At 42.6% G+C, this 21173-nt stretch overlaps 1 protein-coding gene across 5 annotated transcripts in view; it reads right to left on the reverse strand.

Moving 5' to 3' along the window:
* The window catches only part of RIMBP2 (RIMS binding protein 2), a 75287-nt gene that overhangs the window by 26845 nt on the left and 27269 nt on the right, over positions 1 to 21173 (reverse strand). For 3 of the 5 annotated variants that reach the window (XM_025165695.2, XM_025165691.2, XM_088135296.1), the window contains exons 3-7: positions 12241 to 12312; positions 11615 to 11748; positions 10732 to 10836; positions 9133 to 9183; positions 4411 to 4615 (exon numbers count right to left, since the gene is read on the reverse strand). In XM_025165695.2, the coding sequence (XP_025021463.2) occupies positions 4411 to 4615; positions 9133 to 9183; positions 10732 to 10833 (358 nt within the window). In that variant the 5' untranslated portion in view covers positions 10834 to 10836; positions 11615 to 11748; positions 12241 to 12312. Of the gene's footprint in view, positions 1 to 4410; positions 4616 to 9132; positions 9184 to 10731; positions 10837 to 11614; positions 11749 to 12240; positions 12313 to 19519; positions 19661 to 21173 lie in introns of those variants that run through there. The other 2 variants (XM_088135295.1, XM_088135297.1) reach the window with 2 other exon arrangements.

The following is a 21173-nucleotide window of genomic DNA, read 5'->3' on the forward strand; positions in this document are numbered from 1 at the left end:
TTAGAAACCTGCTGGAGTAACCTAGAGTTGGGCAGCATCCAAATTGAATAAAACTCTTTCTAAAAAACAAAACAGAATATGTTTGGCTCAAAGTTAAGTGACTCACGAATTTTCATTATTCCCCTCTCAGTTTTTCATTAGATCAGTTATCAACGTTCAACCCCACTCCTTTAAACAAATCTTAACTCATAAAGGCACCCCACCCTTTGTCTTGGGGGAACAAGTTTTATCCTCAAAAGATAGTCTGATGGTTTTCCTTATGAGGTGTTTAAGTCAGATTGGCTACAAAATATGGCCATATTTTTGATGTGATCCCTGATTGTCTGGGATGACAGCACAAAGAGTTTCAGTTTCATATTTATTTTGGTCATTGACTAGAATGACCTACATACATATATATCAAGCAATACAGTGGTACCTCTACTTACGAATGCCCCTACTTACGAATTTTTCGAGATACGACCAGCTCCGGCCCCAAAAATTTACCTCTACTTACGAACTCGCCTCTACTTACGAACCGGATCCGCGGCCATTTTCCCTGCTGCCATGCGGTCGCGGCTTCCTGTGGGTGAGATCGCGGTAGCAAGGAGATGTTCGGTGAGGCTTGTGGTGTGTTTTGTGGCATTTGGAAGGTTTTTGTGGCGTTTGGAAGGTTTTTGAGGTTTAAAAATAAAATGCATATGTTCAGAACTGTTTAGCCATATTTACATTGAACCTTATGGGGGAAATTTACCTCAGGGTGCGACCAAATTCGGAGGGCGGATTAGCCGTATTTACATTGAACCTTATGGGGAAATTTGCCTCGTGGTGTGACCAAATTCGGAGGGCGGAACGGATTAACCGGATTTACATTGAACCTTATGGGAAACTTTACCTCGACTTGAGACCAATTTGAGTTGCCACCAGAGTCACGGAACGGATTAAGTTCATAACTAGAGGTACCACTGTATTATAAAACACTAGAGCCAACCTAAGTAGCATATAACATATAAAGTTAGTCTAAAACAGCATACTGGCTAGGGAATTGTGGGAGTTGAAGTCCACGCATCTTAAAATGGTCAAGGTTGAGAAACACTGTCTAAAATCTATAAAAACTAGAAGAGGAAGAGGAGACAAGACACCTCTGAACATGGAAGCTGTTTGGTTTTATGGCTCAGAACACTTACTGACGCTGAGTGTTCACTCCCTAGGAACTAACAGCCTATGATATAATTCCGGTCTGTTCTCAGCATCTGTACCATCATTGCTATATAGTATGTCTAAAGCACAACTGCTCTGAGAGATGGCTTCTGTGGTGGATCTGGGACATCCCCAGAGCTAAAACTTTGGGCTAAAGATTTCCCTGTAGGGCTGACTTTGCGTACAGCATATTTCATGTTTTTATTGACATTTTTTGCGTGCCTCCTCTTCTAGCGACTCTTGGTGGCTTCCTTGAAACATCCATAAAAATCACCATAAAAGCAATCTGTAGTAAATAAGACCATATCTCCAATTAGGGAAAACTGCGCAGCAGTTATGCAAAGAAGAATAGTTTCTGGGCTAAAAGGCTGGAAGGCCAAGAAATGCTCTTCTTCCAGTTCTACCTCAGCAACGCCTTTCAGTGGCAAATTATGGAAATAAAGAGAATGTTAACATTGCTGTGGATGTGAGGGTGCACCTAGACACAATAGGAAGTGCATTTTGAGCCAGATTTTGCCCTAAACCTCATGCAGGGGTCAGACCTGTAGACCTTGGCTGCTCTTTGAACCGAGGGAGAAAAGAGAGTGACAGTGTGATCGTGTTTGACTGTCTGAGGAGGCCAGCACTGTCCTAAATTGGACTTTGTGGCTGCCGATAAAATAAGGTTCCTCTTGCTATTTTCTGCTTCCAAATAGGCAGCTGTATCAAGAGACCCAGAAAGGTCCCACGTCTTGGATCAAGCTAAATGCATAGTCCAAATTAGATCCAAGTTCTTTTCTTTTTTTAATGCTCTCAGGAATATGACCCCGGAATTCTATCAAAAGTAAGACAAGATAATGAACATCCCAGGGGCAGCAAGGTGCAATATAAAAGCAAGAAGAAACCATGACAAGAAATGAGAAATGAGCATGCACATCTGGAAGGGTGCTAAGCAAAGCCCAAGCAAAGATCTCTAAGAGCAAACATCTCATGGAGAGCAAAAGCCTTCATAAAAATAGAGCAAGATAAAAAGAAAAATCCTCCAGTGTGACAGACTTCTTAATTTAAAGGTCTCCAAGCATATATTAGCCACCAGCACTTAAAGAGCATTTATGCCAGAAGATTCATATCAGTATTGATTCATCAGTTATGAGCTATACTAGATCCCAGAGTAAATGCATCCAAGTGTCCTCTGTATTTAATTAGGGTGATTGGCCAAGTTAAGAAGATGTTTGGCCCACTCCCCACCCTGGTGGGCTTCATCTGGATTTTCAACTCTGCAGCTGTAATCCAATCTGCCTTTGCTTTTCTTCTCCGTAGCTGGACAAACTCTGTGCCCCTTCTGAAGCCAACCAACATATCCAGGTACGCAATTGAGAATTCTAAACCCTGAGAGATGTTACTCAGGAAATGTTATTTGGGAAGTTTTCGAAAGAACCACTTAAATCAACCTCCCTCCGTGGTGTGCCCCTTCCAGATCTGTTGGATTCGAGCTGCAGAATCCATGCTGCTAAAAACCATGAAATGAAAACAAACTTGTCAGCCAAGTTGTAAGCCCCTCTGGACAGCATCCTAGGGGGACTTTTATAAGACATGATGGGCCATGAGATTCACAAGAGAAGTTGTATTTTCGACAGCCAAGGAAATTCTCCAGCCATCCTTGTTCATTTCTACATTCTGATTTCCTTTGGTCTTAAAAAGACAACTGCACACATCACGTGGAGGTATTTTAACATGATGCAGTGCAAGAAACCTGCAATTCGCTTCAAAGATTTGGTCCAGCCTAATTTAATGCAAGTTACACAGGGTCTCATCTACTCAAATGCTCACCTATGCAAGCCCTACAGATTATCAAAAAGTAAACGTTGCTTGCTTCACTGCATCGTGCAGTCAACCTAGATACATAGGTATCCATCACATTATTCCCTTTTCGGGTAAAACAACATTATGCAAAGTGCAGAAAAAGGAGAAGAAATAGAAAGCCAGAGAAATGAAATGGCTGAGATAAGAAAAAGAGAAGGCAACATTTTAAAACTGGCTCACACCAATATCATTCACTATATTACTCCTTACAAATCATCCTTGCTTCCCTCCCAACCGTAAAGCTTTCACATTCAGGATAAGCCTGTTAGAGCATCATCACCATCATCGTCGTCATCATCATCATCATCATCATCATCATCATCATCATCATCATCATTATTATCATCATCTATGAAAGTTAGCATGGCTAATGGTCAAGGATACTGAGAATTGTAGGATACAAATAATGGGAATTAATAATAGAAAGATTGCAAATAGCTGGTTTAAACATTCCTCAGGGTAAAAATATCTCTATGTAACTCACAAATTTTCCTTACTGTAACTAGCCAGGTTGCATAGAAACAACCTTTCTCCTAGAAGATTACATTCAAAGGAACTGTAACTCTCAAATTGTCACAATCACTCTGAGTCATTAAAATAATCCAGGCAACTGTAGTCACTCAACTTCAGTGTGACTCTTAAAAATGATTCAGACATATGACATGTTCTTCCTCTCCGCAAACCCTTGTTCCTCTTTGTTACATTAAAGCTAATAGCTCTGTCTTTTCCTCCACAGTCTGCCATCTCATACAAACTGGCACACAGCTTCCTTGCCTCAACCAGAAGAGAAGTTCTAAAACCTGAATTCAATCCAGGTTCCCAGGAGAAAGGAAAAGGATGTCTCCCCAAACTAAGGATTTCACAGAGCTCATGCCAAAATATGGTTCAAAGTTCTACTGAAAACACACATTGATGTTTCCAGAAGCAGGATAAAGTTGATTTAATTTGGTGTCTACAAGATACAATAGAACAGAATTTACAAAACATTCTGTAAGTTAAGACCAGGCCAACATCTGGATCTGGTGGGCATTTTTAGAAATTTGAAACCAATCACACAATTGAGAACTTGCGTACCCACAAAACAGCTTCCATTTCCTTGGAGACAAACTGGAGAAGATACTGCTGATGACCACAGCTTACTTCTCACCTTCGTTTCAGCATAGTTGAACAAAGTACTGAAGTGCAGACATCAATTATGTTTATGTTCTAACAATACCAGCTGGGGCAGGATCCATGGGGCCAGAGGCATTCTTGCAAATGAAAATTATGCTGGATCCTGAGGTTTTGTTTTGCCACAGGTCTACTGTCCATTTGTTTTTTAATTAAAGGATCTTTAGAAAACAGGGTCAGGTGGCCTTCTGGGTTCAGGTGGCCTATCTTCATTCTTACCTTGGCCCAAAGAGGTGGCAATTCCATTCATCAACTGGGCTAAAGATTTGCTGGGAGATCCAGGAATAGCTGAGGAAGGCAACAAGTTACTCCCTAGAAGATCAAACTTCCCAGCTTGTTGCCGAAACCTTTCCAGTTCCTTGGAGAGGAGGTTGAACTGCTCACTCTGCGTCCGACATTTCTCCTCTAGTTCACAAACCTTGGCCTGAGCAAATTGAGAGTAGAAAAGAGCTGCAGGGCTTGTCAAAGTGTGAACGTACATCAAGAGAGCAAAGGAGCACCATCTTTCCCCCCTTCTGCCCCGAAGGCATACGTAATTTTCTGTCCAAATCCTTCCCAAGCACACATTCACACAGACAAATGGAACAGGCAAACATGATAATCTCTGATTATGGCCCAGTTGAAATGTTCAGGGCCCCTGACGTTATTGGGGGAACATGCAGGTTTGAGACCCAACAGAGTTGTGTCCTAAGTTGTTGTATGAACCACATGTTTGCCTTGAAAGAGACTGCTACTTTCATGCAAACCCCGATGACGATGTCCCTAATCTCCATGGGGGAAGGTCCATGAATTCCAAAGACCCTTCCACAGGATCTCAGATGGGACAAAAGTGACGTGCCAGCAATATGCGCAGCCTGGAAGCCCACACAGAATCTCAGCTGGGTCACAGCCATCACCTCTGTCCTGGCTGCACGTGGACTGGACCTCTTGCCTACTCATGAGTGCATTGAGTCAAGACCACACACAAGAAGGTTTCCTCTTCCCACTCATAATTAACTGGCTATGTTAATGAGATTAGTGTGATCTGCCTAAATTGAGAACAGTCTCAAGGTGATGTGCTTAATGCCCCATTTTCTCGCCTCACCCAAAGGAGCTCAGGGTTACTTACAGGATCTCCAACAGACCCACGGCATCCCCAAGGCCCTTGAATTGGAGAGATGACATGGACAAACCTTGGCTTGGTCCCACAGAGCTATGGGCTTTCAATTCTATTCATGTTTGATAACTGCACTGAGATATTTCAATAACCCATTCTGGAGTTGCAACATTCTTTTGGCTGGAGGAAAGCGGATCTGTTGGCCTCGATCTCTAATTCCCATACCCCACGTACAATGGGGCAGCTGAAAACCATGACTGATCAGAAAGATACATATGTCCAAAGAACAATCTGTGACATTCATACAGTGCCAATTCTGTTCCCTACAGCATTGACAGTAGCACCTGGAGCCCAGTGTGTTTTCAAATGGGGCAATTAACCCTAACCATTCCAGTTTGCTTTGTTGAAAAAGTGTATTAAGGCTCTGGAACAGCCCTGACAGTAGCCAGGGAGTCACTGATTGCAACATATTACCTGCTTCTCTATTCTCTTCCCTTTGTGCTCCATGTCACAGAAGTGATATGGATCTTCTTCCAAGATTTTTTTTTTCTGATTTGCAAGCTTAGCCTATAATTCTAGAATTCCTGTAGTCTTCCATCCAGGGATTAACTAGATCCAACCCTGGTTAGCCGCTGAGCCCAGCCAGGGCCAACCATGTGCTACAAGTGGTTGAAGTATCCTCCATCAATGGATGGTCAATGGTAGCCCAAAAACCACTCTTGTAGGATGGCCACTTCTAAACATAGGTTGACAGGTCTCCACACCCTGCCACTGCCTAGCTAGCTTAAGCCCTGGCAATTTCAGGAAGTTCCTACCCAAGTTCTAACCAGGTTTGGCAGTACTAAGCTTCTTTCAAGGTTAGCCCAGGTCATCAGTGCTGCCACCTGCTGAGGGATCTCAGAGCCAGATTCAGGATCCTTCTCCAGAATCTCCTTTTCGGAGAACCGAGACCGTCTAAATTGAAGCAAAATCCACACACAGCAGTGAGAAAGTTTCTACTTTGCATGAAAGTTTTGCACTGTTCCAACGAGGCACGCTCTTCAGATTAGGGGTCAACAGCCAGAAGATGGTCTCGAGAGGTTGTTAGACACTGAGCATTTTTTGCCTGGAGGTTTATCAGGTGAAGGATATCCCATTCGCTTAGACTTCCAGCCAAACCATGCACCAGTATTCACATCAAGCAATTCAGCATGCTTTTGTAACCGTGGTGCGGCAGTTCCATGCAAAGATAGGCCAGGTTCATCTGGCACTGGCAGTTGGTAGAGGTTGGGTAGAAGAAGACACAGAGAAGGTTTTTTCCCTCCTCCCCCACCCTCCTCGTCTAAAAATACCTGCATACTGTCCAAAGTGATCTGGATGAGAAGCAAAGCAATGTACGGAAAAACAAAGACACGGGATGGGGAAGGGGAAAAAAGTTGTGCATTAAAAGAAAGATTGAGAAAAAGCCAAACAAAGGCAAACAACAGAAAATCCATTTCATTTTTGTGCTTTACAAAATAATACACGTATGGAGCCTATCTATGCCACGGGTTTAAAACTGTTTCAGAGCCTCGGGAATTGTTCTCCGGTTTACGGCAAGGAATCTCGGGAACGACCGTTGGGTCAAGAGCTGGGAAAGTCTTGCCTTCAGGTTTCCGTCTGCTCTCCCAAACGGAGGCCCTCCTGGAAGCCTTTCCAGCTCGTTTGAAACAAAGGCTGATGAGCGACCAAGAGAAAACCGCCATGCTTTGTGGAGCTGAGTTTTGACCATGGGTTGAAATGACAATATTGCATTCCACACACCCCTTTCTGCTTAAAAACAGGGTTTTCCCATTTGTAAAAGGGAGGGGAGGCAAACTCTCAAAGTTGTAGACATTTTGCTTCCTCTGAATACCTCAAGGAACATGGAAGGGGCCATCACCCCCTTCTTCCAAGAATGCCATCCAGGAACAGGGTAGCCATCCCATCGATTATGGCAACAGCTTTAAAGCGATGAAAAAAAATCACTTTAGCAAGAGCACCCATGGGGGTTGGTAGTGGTTCAAAGGAATCAAGATGGTGGCCTCAACTGTGGGATCAAAGCCCCACCCCTTTCTTACATGAGTGACAGGTGTAAAAAAGGACTAGGGCGTCAACTGCGTGGCCGGCACCTTGACTTTTTTCACCGCCCGAGCAAGAGAATGGATGGTATGAGGAAGATGTTGCTGTTGGCACTTTTACTCATACCTCTTACCCCCAAAAGCTTTTTGCAAACTTTTCCTGCCTTGCAGTACAACGGCCTCGAGTACCTTTCGTTTTACGGCTTGCAGATCGAAGGGGGAAAGGGAGATGCTCGAATTTCACAGCACTATTTTGGGTTGCAAATGCAAGCTTTGAAACGAGTTTCAAGTGAGCAACATAGATATGCCCGCTGGTACACTTACCACACTTTAAAAAGGGGAAGGGGGAAAAAAGCATGCATTAAAAGGAACCACACTGGCATATATTTCGGGGGGAAAGAAAATCAATTCGGCTGCTGATTTGGCATCTCTACAGGCCAATTAAATAAACACATATGGGGGAAAAATTAATAGACTCAAAAGCAATGTCAGATCAATAAGGAAATCACAGAGGAGAGAAACTGCAGGTGAAATTGGAATTGCAAAAAAAAAAGACAGAAAAAGTCATTTACCCTAATAACAGCCCTCCCTTCTTGGGGCCAAACTGATTTCCTTCTCCTTTTCCTACACCAGAAATGTACGAGGCGTTTGGATTTTTCTTCTTTTAAATCAATGTTCATACATTCGGTGATAACAGTAAAACACACAGGAACATTTTGCCGGTAAAGCTCTAACCATTTTTTTTTTAAAGAAAGGGGGAAAAAATACACCTACATGCTTGCTGCAGTTCAGATGTGTGTGGATCAAACCCAAAGCAAGTCAGAAGCAAAAGTGGCTCAGATCTGCAGATTTCCCTGTTTCACTAGCAATAAAAACATCCAAAAATGGCTCTAGTAGATCTCTGGACTGATTTCCATTCTCCGGCACAGGAGAATTTTCCTCTGCGCTGAGAATTTTACGCTCTCCCTTCTTTGCAATCTTCATTTGGACAGAACTGCTGTGCGATTAGCCGTCACCAATTCAAAAAAGGAGTCTCTCGTTGGGAAGCGATATGGGGCTTGTGCATTTTTATATTTGCACACACCTTAGGATCAGCATGAAGCCTGGATGAAGAATGGGAAAGGGCGGGGGGGGGAGAATGCAGGAAAATAAATCCTTGCATCTCATTGCCCATCTCCATGGTAAAGACTGGGCTTTTATAGAGGTGGGAGGCAGGATTCAACCTCAACAGAGGGCCAGTGTTGAAATTCCCAGGGAAAGATGTGGCAAAATATTTCCCCAAGCCAACAGGTGATGGATTACTCACGGTCAATTCTGATAAATGGCTGCCCGTTGAAAAAAGCTGCTGTTGGTTTTTTTTTACTTTAAAGGATGCTGAAAAGCTGCTGGTGTGAGTTATGAGACCCGCCTACGGTCTCCTCTTTCTGAACGATAACTCTTTGGTTGTTTTTATTGCTTTCCCCTTTGGATCCCCGTGTCCCTTTGGAATGGACGCAGATTGATTTAGCGCATAATACCTTCCGATCATCGTGCGGAGGAACGGCCATACGTTAATTAATATTTTGTTTAAAATTCTTTGTTAGGGTTCCACCTCGGAAAAACCTTGAACACACATGCTCAAAATGCTTTGCCTGGCCAACCATCTTTTTCTCGCCCATTCATCTAGCAGTTGATTAATTTAGCAGTTGATTAACGTACTAGCAAATCCAAAGATTACTTGCAGCTCTAATATCATGGAGAGGCAGACTGAATAAGGACCGGGCTTACCTCTAGCAGTTGAATCGCTCCTTCATGTTCTTTCTTAGCTTCAACCTGAGCCTGAAAAAAAAGAGAGGCAACGGGAAATGACAGCTTATTTCTGTGGCTCAGCAATAAATCTGTATGAACCACACCATCATTTTTCCCAAGCTTAGTTCTGAAAGCTCTTCCTAATGCTCAGACAAGGTGAGCAACTTTCAAGAACTTGGCAGCTGTAATATATCACAGATATCAAAAGCCGCATGTTCAAAGAGTCTTGGACCAGATTTGTTTGGCAAAGGGCTTTCAGGAGATTTAATGGATGAAATACGTGCCTTCGCTTCTACAAAGCTTAAAGGGCCCCTTCTGTTCCTTGGAAGCCCCACCCTTCACAGCAAAAAAGGGAAAGAAGATGAGCTCCACCCTTCGGAGGAGGGCTAAAAAGCATATTGGGGGTGGCATCGTTTTTTGGTATTCCTACCCAAAGACATTGCCCTAAGTCCTGTTAGAGGGACGTTTCTGATTCCTTTGCAATTAATAGGTGGTGTGTCCTGATTTGCCCACTTGTTCCTCAACTTTCTTTGGTTTTGTTTAAAGGCTCATATGCAACCTGGGTCAGCTGAGCTCGGAGGAGTGTTGATTTAAAGGGGGGAGAAACATAGAAGAAAATTCCATATGATGTTTTTCATTGGAATGTAAAAAAAAGGGTGGGAAGTCAAGGAGGCTTCCTAATGAAGTAGGCATGGGGGGAAAGAAATATTATCAGCATCTTCCACCATAAAAGAAGTTCCAAAACACCATCAAACAGACTAGTAAAGGACCCTGAAAATGAGAATGAAAAACAGAAGCCTTTTCTGCAGGAGACAGAAGCTTTCAGGACATTGGAGGGCAGGTTTCTGACACAATCTAATGTATAGGTGCGTTCTGGGGTATCTCAGGAATCCTGAACGAATATAAAAACATAATGTCCCACTTGGCAACTCAGAAAGTCCACCCAAAGTCCAAAAGATTCTGGGTGAAAGTCTATCAATGCCCGACCATCTGTGCTCTCGACAGCCCAAAGAAGCTGTTCCTAGATTTTGGATTACTTGAGGTGTATGAAAAACTATATTAAACTAAGCAATCAGATCAAGAGAGGCGAGAAATAAATCTGATGTTTGCCGTATGAAAAGTTCTTTGCCCCGTAATAAGAAATTTCTATCTCATCTCATATCACAGACTTCTTAATAATCCATATTTTCAAAATTCAAGCCTGTAATAATGAAGGAGAAAGAAAGAAAGAGAGAGAGCAATCTTAGGTTCCTAATCAACATGGTTATCCTTATTGGATCTCCTTATCGGAATCAAGTTAGTCTTGAAGGACATTATTAACATTCTTTCTGGGATTTGGAAGCTGGATATGAAAGGCTGGCCAGGAGAGACATTTCATATATTCTGTAATTGGACAATTATTCCAATCACATCGTAAGGGGCTAACACGAAAAGAGTGGTTATTAAATTTACGGGCATGCAAGTGGAGAATCTCATAAAGCAGACTGAGCTGACACGTAAACAAGATCGCCTCTTTCATTCTCTGCTGCAATTTCGACCCTCTGTTTGCTCCCTGCTTCTACCCACCCATTCTCCTACCTTTTGCAAGAGTTCAATTTCCTTCTGTTTTGAGTTGAGAATAGCCAAGGCCTGTTCATGCTCCAATTCCAGCTGTTGCCGCCGTTCAGCAGCCTCTCGCATATGCTACGGAGTGGGAGAGAAAGAAAGATAACCATTGCTGATGAGGCTAGCAAGCTCTTGTTGTCTGCTTCCTTCCAGAGGGTGCAAAGACTTAGGGGTACCATATTAAACTTTTAATGGAAACTCTGGAATCTCAAGGAACCAAGAACCTTCAATCATTCGTAACCTCTACATATCGTTTCAAGCTGCGGCTTTCCAGCATCCTAATTAGATTGGAAAAGAAGATAAACATCTTGGAGATGATGACTAAGAATGCTTTGGACTATCAAGGAACCTATCAACCTCTTCTCCTTTGAGAGTGTGTTTTTGAAATACAAACTTGAGCTATGTCAACACATTTTAGCAGGGTTGTTTGGTCAACATGTTCCAACATGATGGAAGTGGGATATATATATGTGTGTGTATATCAGTGTGTGTGTGCATGTGTTGACAAAGGTAAAAGAGGAGCAGCATCAGGCAGCCACCAACTTTCTGATCAAGGTATTATATGAAGCAGGTCACAAACTTTCAGCATAGGCGTAGAAATGCAAAGATCTGAGAGGCAAAGAGAGGTGGGTGGCAAAAAAAATAATCTACCCTGACCCCCCAAATTGAAGTCAGAGTCAAAAAGGTAACTTGAAAAATGGGTCCCCTTTTGGCTCCAAGTGTTCATGCATCAGTGCCCCAAAATAACAGGAGACCAGAGAGAAGGTATTTCAGATTTTGAGCTTTGACCTGGAGATCTCTGGAGCGTATCTCGGTCCTGCTGGGTTGTTGTTTTTGGCAATAATATCCACCCTACCTTTAGGACTTGCTCTAAGTTCTCCAGTTTGGCTTGGAGCTGGTGTTTCCCCTTGAGTGCCAAATCTTATTCTTTGGTTACTACAGCAAGGACTTCTCTAAGCTGGTCATAGTTGGTTTTCACCTAGACAGCAACTGAAGGAGAAGAAAAAAAGAATCTAAATGCTCCCTTCCAAACCCCATCCTTGCCAAAGAGAAAGATAAGGTGAACAATTGTTTCTGAATGAGATTCCTTCTATCATTTATCCCCCAACAAGAGAAGAAATCTGAAGCTCTGAAATTCAACCATTTTCGCAGCTCTATAGATTTTAACGTGATCTCCACAGAAGACAAACGAAAGATGCCGGGGTAGAAGTTGGTCCAAGGATGCTTTCTAGCTCCGTATTGGGCCCTAACAGTGACATTCAATGGTGAAGGATGAGATTTGCAGCATGTTGGCATCATAGAATTAAATTCACCAGAGGGAAGAAGAAGAGAATTGAAGATCAGGCATCACAGTCTGATAATTTCAGGTTTTAGTTGCAGCATTAGGCAATGTTAAAAAAATCTGCCCCTGAATGGTACCCATTTTCACCCAGTCAAAACTTAAGCCCCCACCCTACAAATTCCCTAGTCGTACAGTAATACCTTGTGTGATCTGCTTGCATACTGGAAGTTCAACAGATGGTTTCCATGCCTGATGTCTTTCAGTTCATTTTTCTGCAAGGAAAGCAAAGAGGGTCTCAAGCATGACAGACGCATTTTATTCAGTTTTTGCAATTCGATGGGATGGTGCCAGAATAAGATGGAAAATGCTACATCGAGCAAAGGAGGATTTAAGTCTTTCTCATTCCTGGGCCTGGGAGATGAGATGAAGGGAATGTTGTGGGGTACATAAGAGGGGGAAAACCCGTTTGCCTGGATATGTTTGCATATATCTTCTCTTACTTTCGCCAAAGTTAGGTGAAAGTAAGAAAAGGCCCTTAACTTGCTTACTGGATGAATCTATGTTTTAAGTTCATACAATCAACTGAACCATAAGGTCAGTGAATGTGTGAAAACAGCCAGCGTAATTCGAAGGTAAGATGGCTCCCCTGAGTTCTATCAGCAAGATAAAACCTTGGCACTTGTATTTGTGAACACACCCTGGCCCCATTCTTCGTTTTTCAAATGTCACCAGAAGGAGCTTGGCTCAAGAAATGCTCAATGCCCATTCTTAGTGTGGTCAGAGGGCTCTTCAAACGGTCACGCCTGAAGCCAGCCTTGACCTAGCAAACAAGCTTTTATAAAATCAGTAGCGCTTCACTGGGAAAATGTTTGGGAAAAATGGACACGAGACGGCATGTCAGCATTTAGCGTGGAGCTACGGCATGGTCCAGATCTGAAAAGCCCATCTCCGTAGACTCTGAAAAACTGCATGAACGTAGGAAGAATCTTACGTATTCTACTCTGAGTAGAAGTATGAATCTGAATCTGAGTATATCTACTCAGGTTGTTTCTCAGAGCTGGGCACCAACAGTGTATTATATTTCCAAGATGTTAATTAATTATCCCTGAAGATACCTAGAGTCAAAAGGACTCTGTTTTCCTAATTCAAAACTCTATCTTCTTTGTGCTCCACCAGCTGTTAGCAAAAAGGAGGCGGCTGGAGAGGAAAAAAAAAGGGGGAAAAGAAACAGCTAGTGCAAATCACACGACCAGAGCTTGCAAAGAGAAACATTGCTAAAACATTCTCAGTCTGATGACACGCATATAAACAAACAGAAGTGGTCATCCAGATTTCTATAGCTTTGCTATTGTCGTTCGCTAAGGTGAATCTTGCCAATCTTTTTGAGTGCCTGTGAGTCAGTCTTGACTCCCAGTGATTGCCTGGACAAGTCCCTACAGTTTTCATGACAAGATTGGCAAGATTTTTGGATGTGGTTTGCCCTTGTCTCCTTCTTCCTAGAGCTGAAAGAGAGGGACTGGCCCAAGGTCACCCAGCTGGCTTCGTGCCTAGGTGGGACTAGAACTCACAGTCCACTGGCTTCTAGCCTGGTGCCTTAACCACTACACCAAATTCTGCTTTTTTTTTTTTTGATGCCTTCAAGTCAGTTTTGACTCTTGGGGACAGCTTAAACGAGTCCCTGTAGTTTTCTTGGCACATTTTCAGAAATGGTTTGCCCTGGCGTCCTCCTTCCTAGGGCTGAGGGACTGGCCCAAGGTCACCCAGCTGGCTCTGTGTCCATGGTCTCCCAGTTTCTAGACTGGTGCCTTTGACCTCTACCCCAAACCAGCTAATGCACAATAAAAACATACAAGCAATTTAAAAATAAAATAAAATAAAATAAAATAAAATAAAATAAAATAAAAAGTGCAATTTTAATAAAAGCAACGGCGGCCTGAAGCAACGAGAGATTTAATTTCAAAAATAACGCACTGCGCAGAAAATAAAAACCGTTGCTGTAACTTCCAATCTCATCCGTGCCAATGAAGCTTTTAAACTCTACAAAAGAAGCACAACCAAATCGGTGAAACTTTTCCACTTGATTTTTCTTCTGTTGATACCTTAAAACCTGGATCCTTCTCTCAGCTGGACCTGAAACCCTGGGGATCCTGTATAATATAGCACTGTTTGTGGTGTTAGATCCAGATTTTTTTCCTTCTTTTTCTGGCACATTCCTGAAATTCAGCCTCTAAAACAGAGTAGCTTGAGCAAAATTCTTCCAGCCGGTCCACGAAACCAGAACTGATTTTCAAAACACATACAAATAATCTCAGACAGAATCTCCCGATAGCTGTGCCTTCCAAAATTTCACCAAGATATATATCTTTAATAAAGCATCCGTGAGATATGGCAATTTATCAGAGACGTAATGTCCTTTCCCTCCTTCCTTATTTCTGCCTTGCAGCATTCCTGCTTAATAGGAAGTCAGTCCACTGAACAGTTACAACCAGCTAATACTCAGTGATCTCCTGTAGGAAGAATGCAAACACAGGACAGAACAAATGTTTGGGGACAAAAGTTAAATAGAATAAGTTGCCTTATAAGGGAGTTGCATCTTTGCGGGAAAGTAAAACCCGAATCTCTTCTGAGATTGGAAATAAATGCAATTTAAACCAACAAAGCGAGAGTAATAAAAATCTTTCACCGAGTACAAGGCCACCGTTAAGCCGAAAAAGAAACACAATGCAGCGAGAGAGAACAAGTTCGGTAAATTTAACACAATCTGACACGGTTGTTTCTGAAGCAAGATTCTGTATCGCCTGGAGTGAAGCATCTAATTTGTATGTTTTATTTAGTTCACACATCTTCGTGGTATGTTGTTTCCTATTTGAAAATAAAGGAATTAACCAAAATCGGTACACTGGTCTGGAGATGAGGGAGAAGGGAAGGAGGAAAGCTGGAACTTCGGCCAAGGAGGGGGGAAAGTATGTAAATCCCAGAGACCTTAAAATGTGTGGGGAAAAAAAGGTCAGCTTGGCAAAGATCAAATGCAAGATCCATCTGAAGTCAAACCACACCAGAATGTCCAACCAGCTTGAGAGTTGAGCCAAACCCTGCGGGGTTTTCTCTCCTTCCATCTTCCTCTTTGAATAACTTGCCACTGTCTGTTGTTGTTGAGGGTTTTTTGACTTCCTACTGTACTCTACCACCTTGGGGGTTTCTTGTCTTCTCCATCCAAGTCCTAACTAGGGCCAAACCTCTTTAGCTTTTTCTGAGATCTTCTGATGCATTGGCTCATCAGCGCGGCCAAAGGAACCAGATCGGATCTCCGGATGCGTTTCTCTTTTAAATAGCGGCGATGACAAACCCAGACTTGGAGGGACATGCAAAATGGAGGCCAGGCCCTCCGAAGACAAGGAGCTGGTGACATCCAGAAAGCGTTAAAAGCCAAGTGAGGAATCAGCTCAGCCATCCAGCTGTTTCCCCCCCTCCCTTGTGTATGATTGTTGAGAAACCATCTGCATTTTAAATAGCTCAGTTCCACAATTAGATTCTTTCTTTTTTTTTAAAGATGCAAATTAAAACATGTCCTAATAAAAGAGGATCAACACCACAACGCGACCGGAGTTTGTTCTTTAATGATAGCCTGAGAACAGAGCATTTGATATGCAAAGTGTAAAAATAGCCACAATAGAAATAAACACACTGCCTATCTAAGTCTCAGAGCCACAGGCTCTTCAAGCAGCAAGAGCCTTCTGCAATCAGAGCTGCTGGCATGACACTCTATGATTAAAATACCACCAAACAGTCCAGCAGGTTGACACGTTCAAGGCTGCCCAGGTTGGACCGACCCGAGGCTCTAACTAACCAGCATACCACTTCTGATAGCATCTTACCAGATGCGTTTGGGAAGCTCATGAACAGAGACAGGAGGATAATTATTCACTTCCACTGTGGCTACTCCACCACCTTTTCTGGTAATTTCCATCATTTAGCTAGGCCTTCCCTGCATCACCCTTGACCATCTTAGCTAGGATGAGTGATGCTCAATTGTATTTCTCAGGCAGATCTACATCTCTCATGGTCTCTAGGAGCTCAGGATGACACACATACTTTTTCCTCCTCAAATCTTCTCCAAAAATGATGACGTGAGGCTGGTTGGGCTGAGAGTTTGACAAGTTTCAAAGTTTCTCTGGGGGCTCCCGTGGCTGAGGATGGACGTGAACTGGGATCTACATGGTCCTAATCCAAGATTTAAACCATGACATCAGACTGGCATGGGGATGGAATTCATATATTGAACTATCTTGGGTACATCCATGTATGTCTTTAAACTAGTACTGCATTAATCCACCTTGGGAGTTCACAAGAAGACACTGAACCATAAACTAACTAAATGACCTAGGTTCAAAGAACTTATTAAGACACTCACAACCAGAGTTAACAATCCACCAAGCTTAGCATGCTATGTAAAAACTGGGATATGGACTACACTAGAAAATCAAAAATATCCCCCCCAAAATGTTAGACAGTTCTCCCATGAACAAAAAGTCTCCATGGAGAAGTTCATCAGATACTTCCAACTTATTTTTCTCCACTTTTCTAAGGGTTAGGGACCAGGTTTGTTGTTATTCATGGTTCTTTTTGAAATAATGAAAGATGAACACTTTGGAGGGAACCAAGTTTCCTTTCCCCCAAACAGAGCTGCAGTTTTGCAATACCCTTAAACTTAGTTCCTAAATTAACCCCTTCTCTGGTTTTAAGCATTACAGGCACAAGTTTAGACAGATATTACTACCTGCATGTAACATGTATAAAAGTAGACACATACAGGCTTCTCTGTGCTGTCTCATTAAATTTTGCAAAGAATCTGGAGATCTGAAGGGGCAAGAGACTGAATTAGATGTCAGGTCAGCCTCCATCAATCTGGTTCCTTCCAGTTACACTGGCTGCAGATGTTACCCAGGAGATTCCTTCTATTGCTAATCCAGTCTACTTAATGAAACTGCTTTAGAGTAACCCCCATAATGGGAAGCTGATAGCAATCCAAAATGAAATATTGGAGGTCTTCCCTTAAACTTCATATATATCTTTCTAATGGGAAGGGGGGTTCCTAAGTGCAGAACTATGTCCCGAAGGGCATATAAATCACATAGAAGAGATGTAGAACCATAAATGTATCTCCTTGATGTTTTTAATCAACGTTCCTGACATTTCCATATCTGTCTGCCTCACTACAAAGACACAATCACAGCTTGACAAATTAATAACTGTACTTATTATTGAGCAAGTCCTTTAAGTTTAAACATCTGACAGAGGTTAAACGGGGTTAACTTACAAGTTTATATTAATTAGATAGCATGCAGAGGGCATGCATCTTTCAATTTAGAGAAGAATAGTAAGCACGTTTTCAAAATCCATTCTTCCCCGCAGGAATTAAAATTGGGGAAATCCCTCTAAGATGGCAACTGATTTTCTCTTTCTATTTTGTAATACATTTGCCCATAAAGGAGAGAGAATTATAGCGAATTGTAAGGAAATACAGAAGGGTGGATGTCCACTCTTCTACACAAGAGCAAGCTTGTTGGTCAACTTCCTTGTTTTAAGTCAGAATCTAACCGTATTCAGCCACTCTCAATCTTTGATAGTGCCTGGACTTTACAACAGAGAACTAGAATCTTATGTCACCCAAAAATAGGAAGCTAAAATGCTAGATAGGGGGAAATGCACTTTTGGGGTAAAAAAAGTTAGGGTTCTGCAACCACGGAAGTTCATGTCTCTCTTTGCTTTTTGCTTTCTAACCTTCTACAAGGAGATCTTCCCTAGGTCATCGGTCATCAAGAAAGATAGGGGAAAAACACATTTAAGCTTTTGTGGGACTGATGAAGCAGATACCCATAGAAGATAGGGGGCTACTTACCTACCTACCTACCTACCTACCTACCTACCTACCTACCTACCCCTTCCTTCCTTCCTTCCTTCCTTCCTTCCTTCCTTCCTTCCTTCCTTTCTTTCTTTCTTTCTTTCTTTCTTTCTTTCTTTCTTTTCTTTCCTAGCTGACCATGCATTTGCACATGAAAATTCCACTTGCTAATCTGCAGGGGTTGGCACGGCAACCAGACCCAAATCAACCGTGAGGATGAAATAGCTGTGCTTGAAAGCCAACCTCTCCATCTTTCCTCCTTGCAGAGGGTTGGAATTTTAAAGACGGAAACCCATTCCAAAAATTTGGCCTGACTGCCATGGGGAAAAAGAAGGGGCACGAGAGGTGAGCAAACTGGAGAAGATCAGTCATTGTCATGGCAACACACCCCCATGGTTAAGGAATATTGGTCCTGCATTTAAAGAGGAGAAAATAAATGCCCCAAAGTTTATTTTGCAGGACCAGCAAGAGCTCAATTCTCACAGGGGTTTACAATGATCCAAACTTCCTAATCTGGAATGCCTCCTTTGGGGGTTTTATCTAGCTACTAAAAGACACACCTACACAAGTTGTCTTTCATGAAGCCAGCTGCATCTGTCACCCTGGGGGGAGAAGACTTGATAAACGTGACTCCCCAACTTGAGAGAATAGTCAGTGGCAACCCTACATGGCATTTCTTTATTGCTACATTAATGATTGCACAGCTAGGGATTAAACCTTATAGCTTGCCCTTTACTTAATGAGCAAGCTGCGAGGATCGAGACTCATATTTTATTAATCAAAGATGTTTTAAAACATCGTGACAGAATTATATTTAACGCACGCATGCACGGCATGGTGTAGGGACGATGGTTTTTCTTTCAACATCCTCGTTTTCTTTTAAACTCAAAGATGATCTTGCCAGAAGAAGCTTGTTAAGCTAACACAGCATCCATCCTCTCCTTAGTCATATTCTTGAGGTTGAATTACCTTCTTTCCCAAACCTTTCCCATCCCTTAGACCTTTCAAGTGAATATGCAGTAAGCTTGGTCCAAAATCAAAATATTTTAGCCACTCCTCACTCCCTACAAGATATCAGCCTACTGTGAGGAAGGAACACGACCACCAACGCATTATAGTTTATTTCTAAAGGAGATTCACAGATACAGTAGCCTTCTCTTAGGCTTCAGCGTGGTGTACATTGGAAGGTGCATTTCCTTCCTTCCACCTCATCAGAGCCCCTGAATCTGTGATAAGGTGGTTACCTTTTGTATGTTTGTATAACGTGTCAACAATTGGTCAAGGCAAGTTGATGAGCCTGGCTTATTTCTTTCGGCTGCGCAACGTGCCAGTAGACAAATAAACGGCATGTTGAATCAAGGTGATAACGCAGAGGCTAGGCCTTTCCTGATGACTGTTTTTGTGCTACAACCATAATAAATTTATTCTATTTTTTTATTCCCGCAGCCCAGCAATTATGCAAAGGCTAAGTGGGTGCTGGCAGTACATTGCTGAACGACGGCAAAGAACCCCCTGCGTTGGGCCTCGAGCGCCACAATAGGAAAGCGATAAATGAAAACCAAAAGGTCCAGACTTACCAGCTGAAATGTCATAAAATGTGGATATAGAACAACCACTTAGAGGCATTCGAAGAACTTATCCAAGGAGAACCAGGAACGGCGCCAGGAAGTTCTGAGTCCTTGAACAGTTGCTACAGAAACTACACCTGGTCTTGCGATGTGCCTCTGAAAGCAATCCACCCAGCTGCCCACATGGTTTGCCCCATATAAACAGGCCCCCAAGGGTCAGAGCGCCTGCCCTGGTGCGATATGCCTGCTGTTAAATTTAAATTAATCTTCCTGCCTGGTTGGTGTTGACCTTTCCAGTAAGTGCCTGGAAACAGAATATTACTCCCCTGGGGGCTGAACAGAAAGCTTGGGCACTGGAGAGAGAAACACCACACAGAAGCGCACACACACACACACACACACTTTCAAAAGTTGAACCTTTTAAGTTCTGTTGCAGCCTTCAGGAGGTGCCACATTTAAAATTTCATCCAGACTCTCGTAGCATAGCTTGTGATATCTCAAGGAATTGGGGTAACGGTGGTTTGGGACTCTCCAACTCAATGTTGCTTCTTTGCAATGCCTAAAATATTGTCCCATGGGTTGAATCCAGATCCTCCATCCTCCCCTGACTCACGTTTGCACATGTTTCCTTTTAGATTTGGGCAATTTTTTTGGTATTTTTTAAAAACCGACACACAGCAAATATCTATGGAAAACAAAGGGGCACTCCCATGAGGATGTGACTTTTGGTTACACAAAACTGTGTTTGATTTGAAAGTAGTTTCCCCCCTCCCCAGTCAAACATTCCTTTTGCTCTTCCACAAATCCCTACAGATTCAGTGAAATGACTGAATAAATCAACTGAATTCTTACGCTGAATCAACAACTCATTCTGTAATTGGATGACAAGTTTCTGTCTCTGTTAATAAAACCCCACTCTTTCTTTTACAAGACAGATTGTGTTGTTGTCACTCTTCGCCCTGAAGTGAGGAGACAGTTATGGATTCTGGGGTTAATTCCATCTAGCCTGGGGAGAGGGCATTTAGAAAACTACCTTTTTTGCTGAATGGAGATTGTCAAGTCAGTTCCCCCCCAAAAGGACCACCTGATGTTCCCTATCAACCATCTCCATTCTAATTGCCAAAACTAGCACAAACAGATAATGGTAAAAAGTGCTGGAGGGAAAGGCTGTCAAGTTTTAATTGTTTAAAAATAAAACAAAGCCATTATCCTTGAAGAATTAACAACTTAGGATGGAAAGAGAGAGGCTGAGCTGCATTTTTTTTTCCTGCAGCGTGCTAATCTAATGAAGGTAATGAAAGTGGTTGAAGATGTCACAGGCATGAGGGGGTTGTAGGGAACACCAAAATGGTTGAACAGCATGGGCAAGGCTGATGCGAAATCAGCTGAAGGGGGCTTATGGACCTCCATTCCATGACATTTTTCATGTGAAGGAAGTTCCATCTAAGGACGATGGAGGAGATGTGGAAAGCAATCCTGGAGAACCACAGATCATCGGAATGCCAAAGATTAGTCCAAATGGTCGTGTTTCTAGGCCAGCAATTGGCCATGTTACCTCCTTCCTATGTAGAAAGTATCATTTCCAATCTTTCTCTTCTATTAAAGACAGTTGGAGATGAGGAAGGTCTTTCTCTACCCGGGATTCTGAAAAGCTATTGCAAAT

This window comes from Python bivittatus, unplaced genomic scaffold, assembly GCF_059951505.1.
Source record: "Python bivittatus isolate LINGU-HERP-01145 unplaced genomic scaffold, Pbiv_v1 ctg000100_np1212, whole genome shotgun sequence".
NCBI lineage: Eukaryota > Metazoa > Chordata > Lepidosauria > Squamata > Pythonidae > Python > Python bivittatus.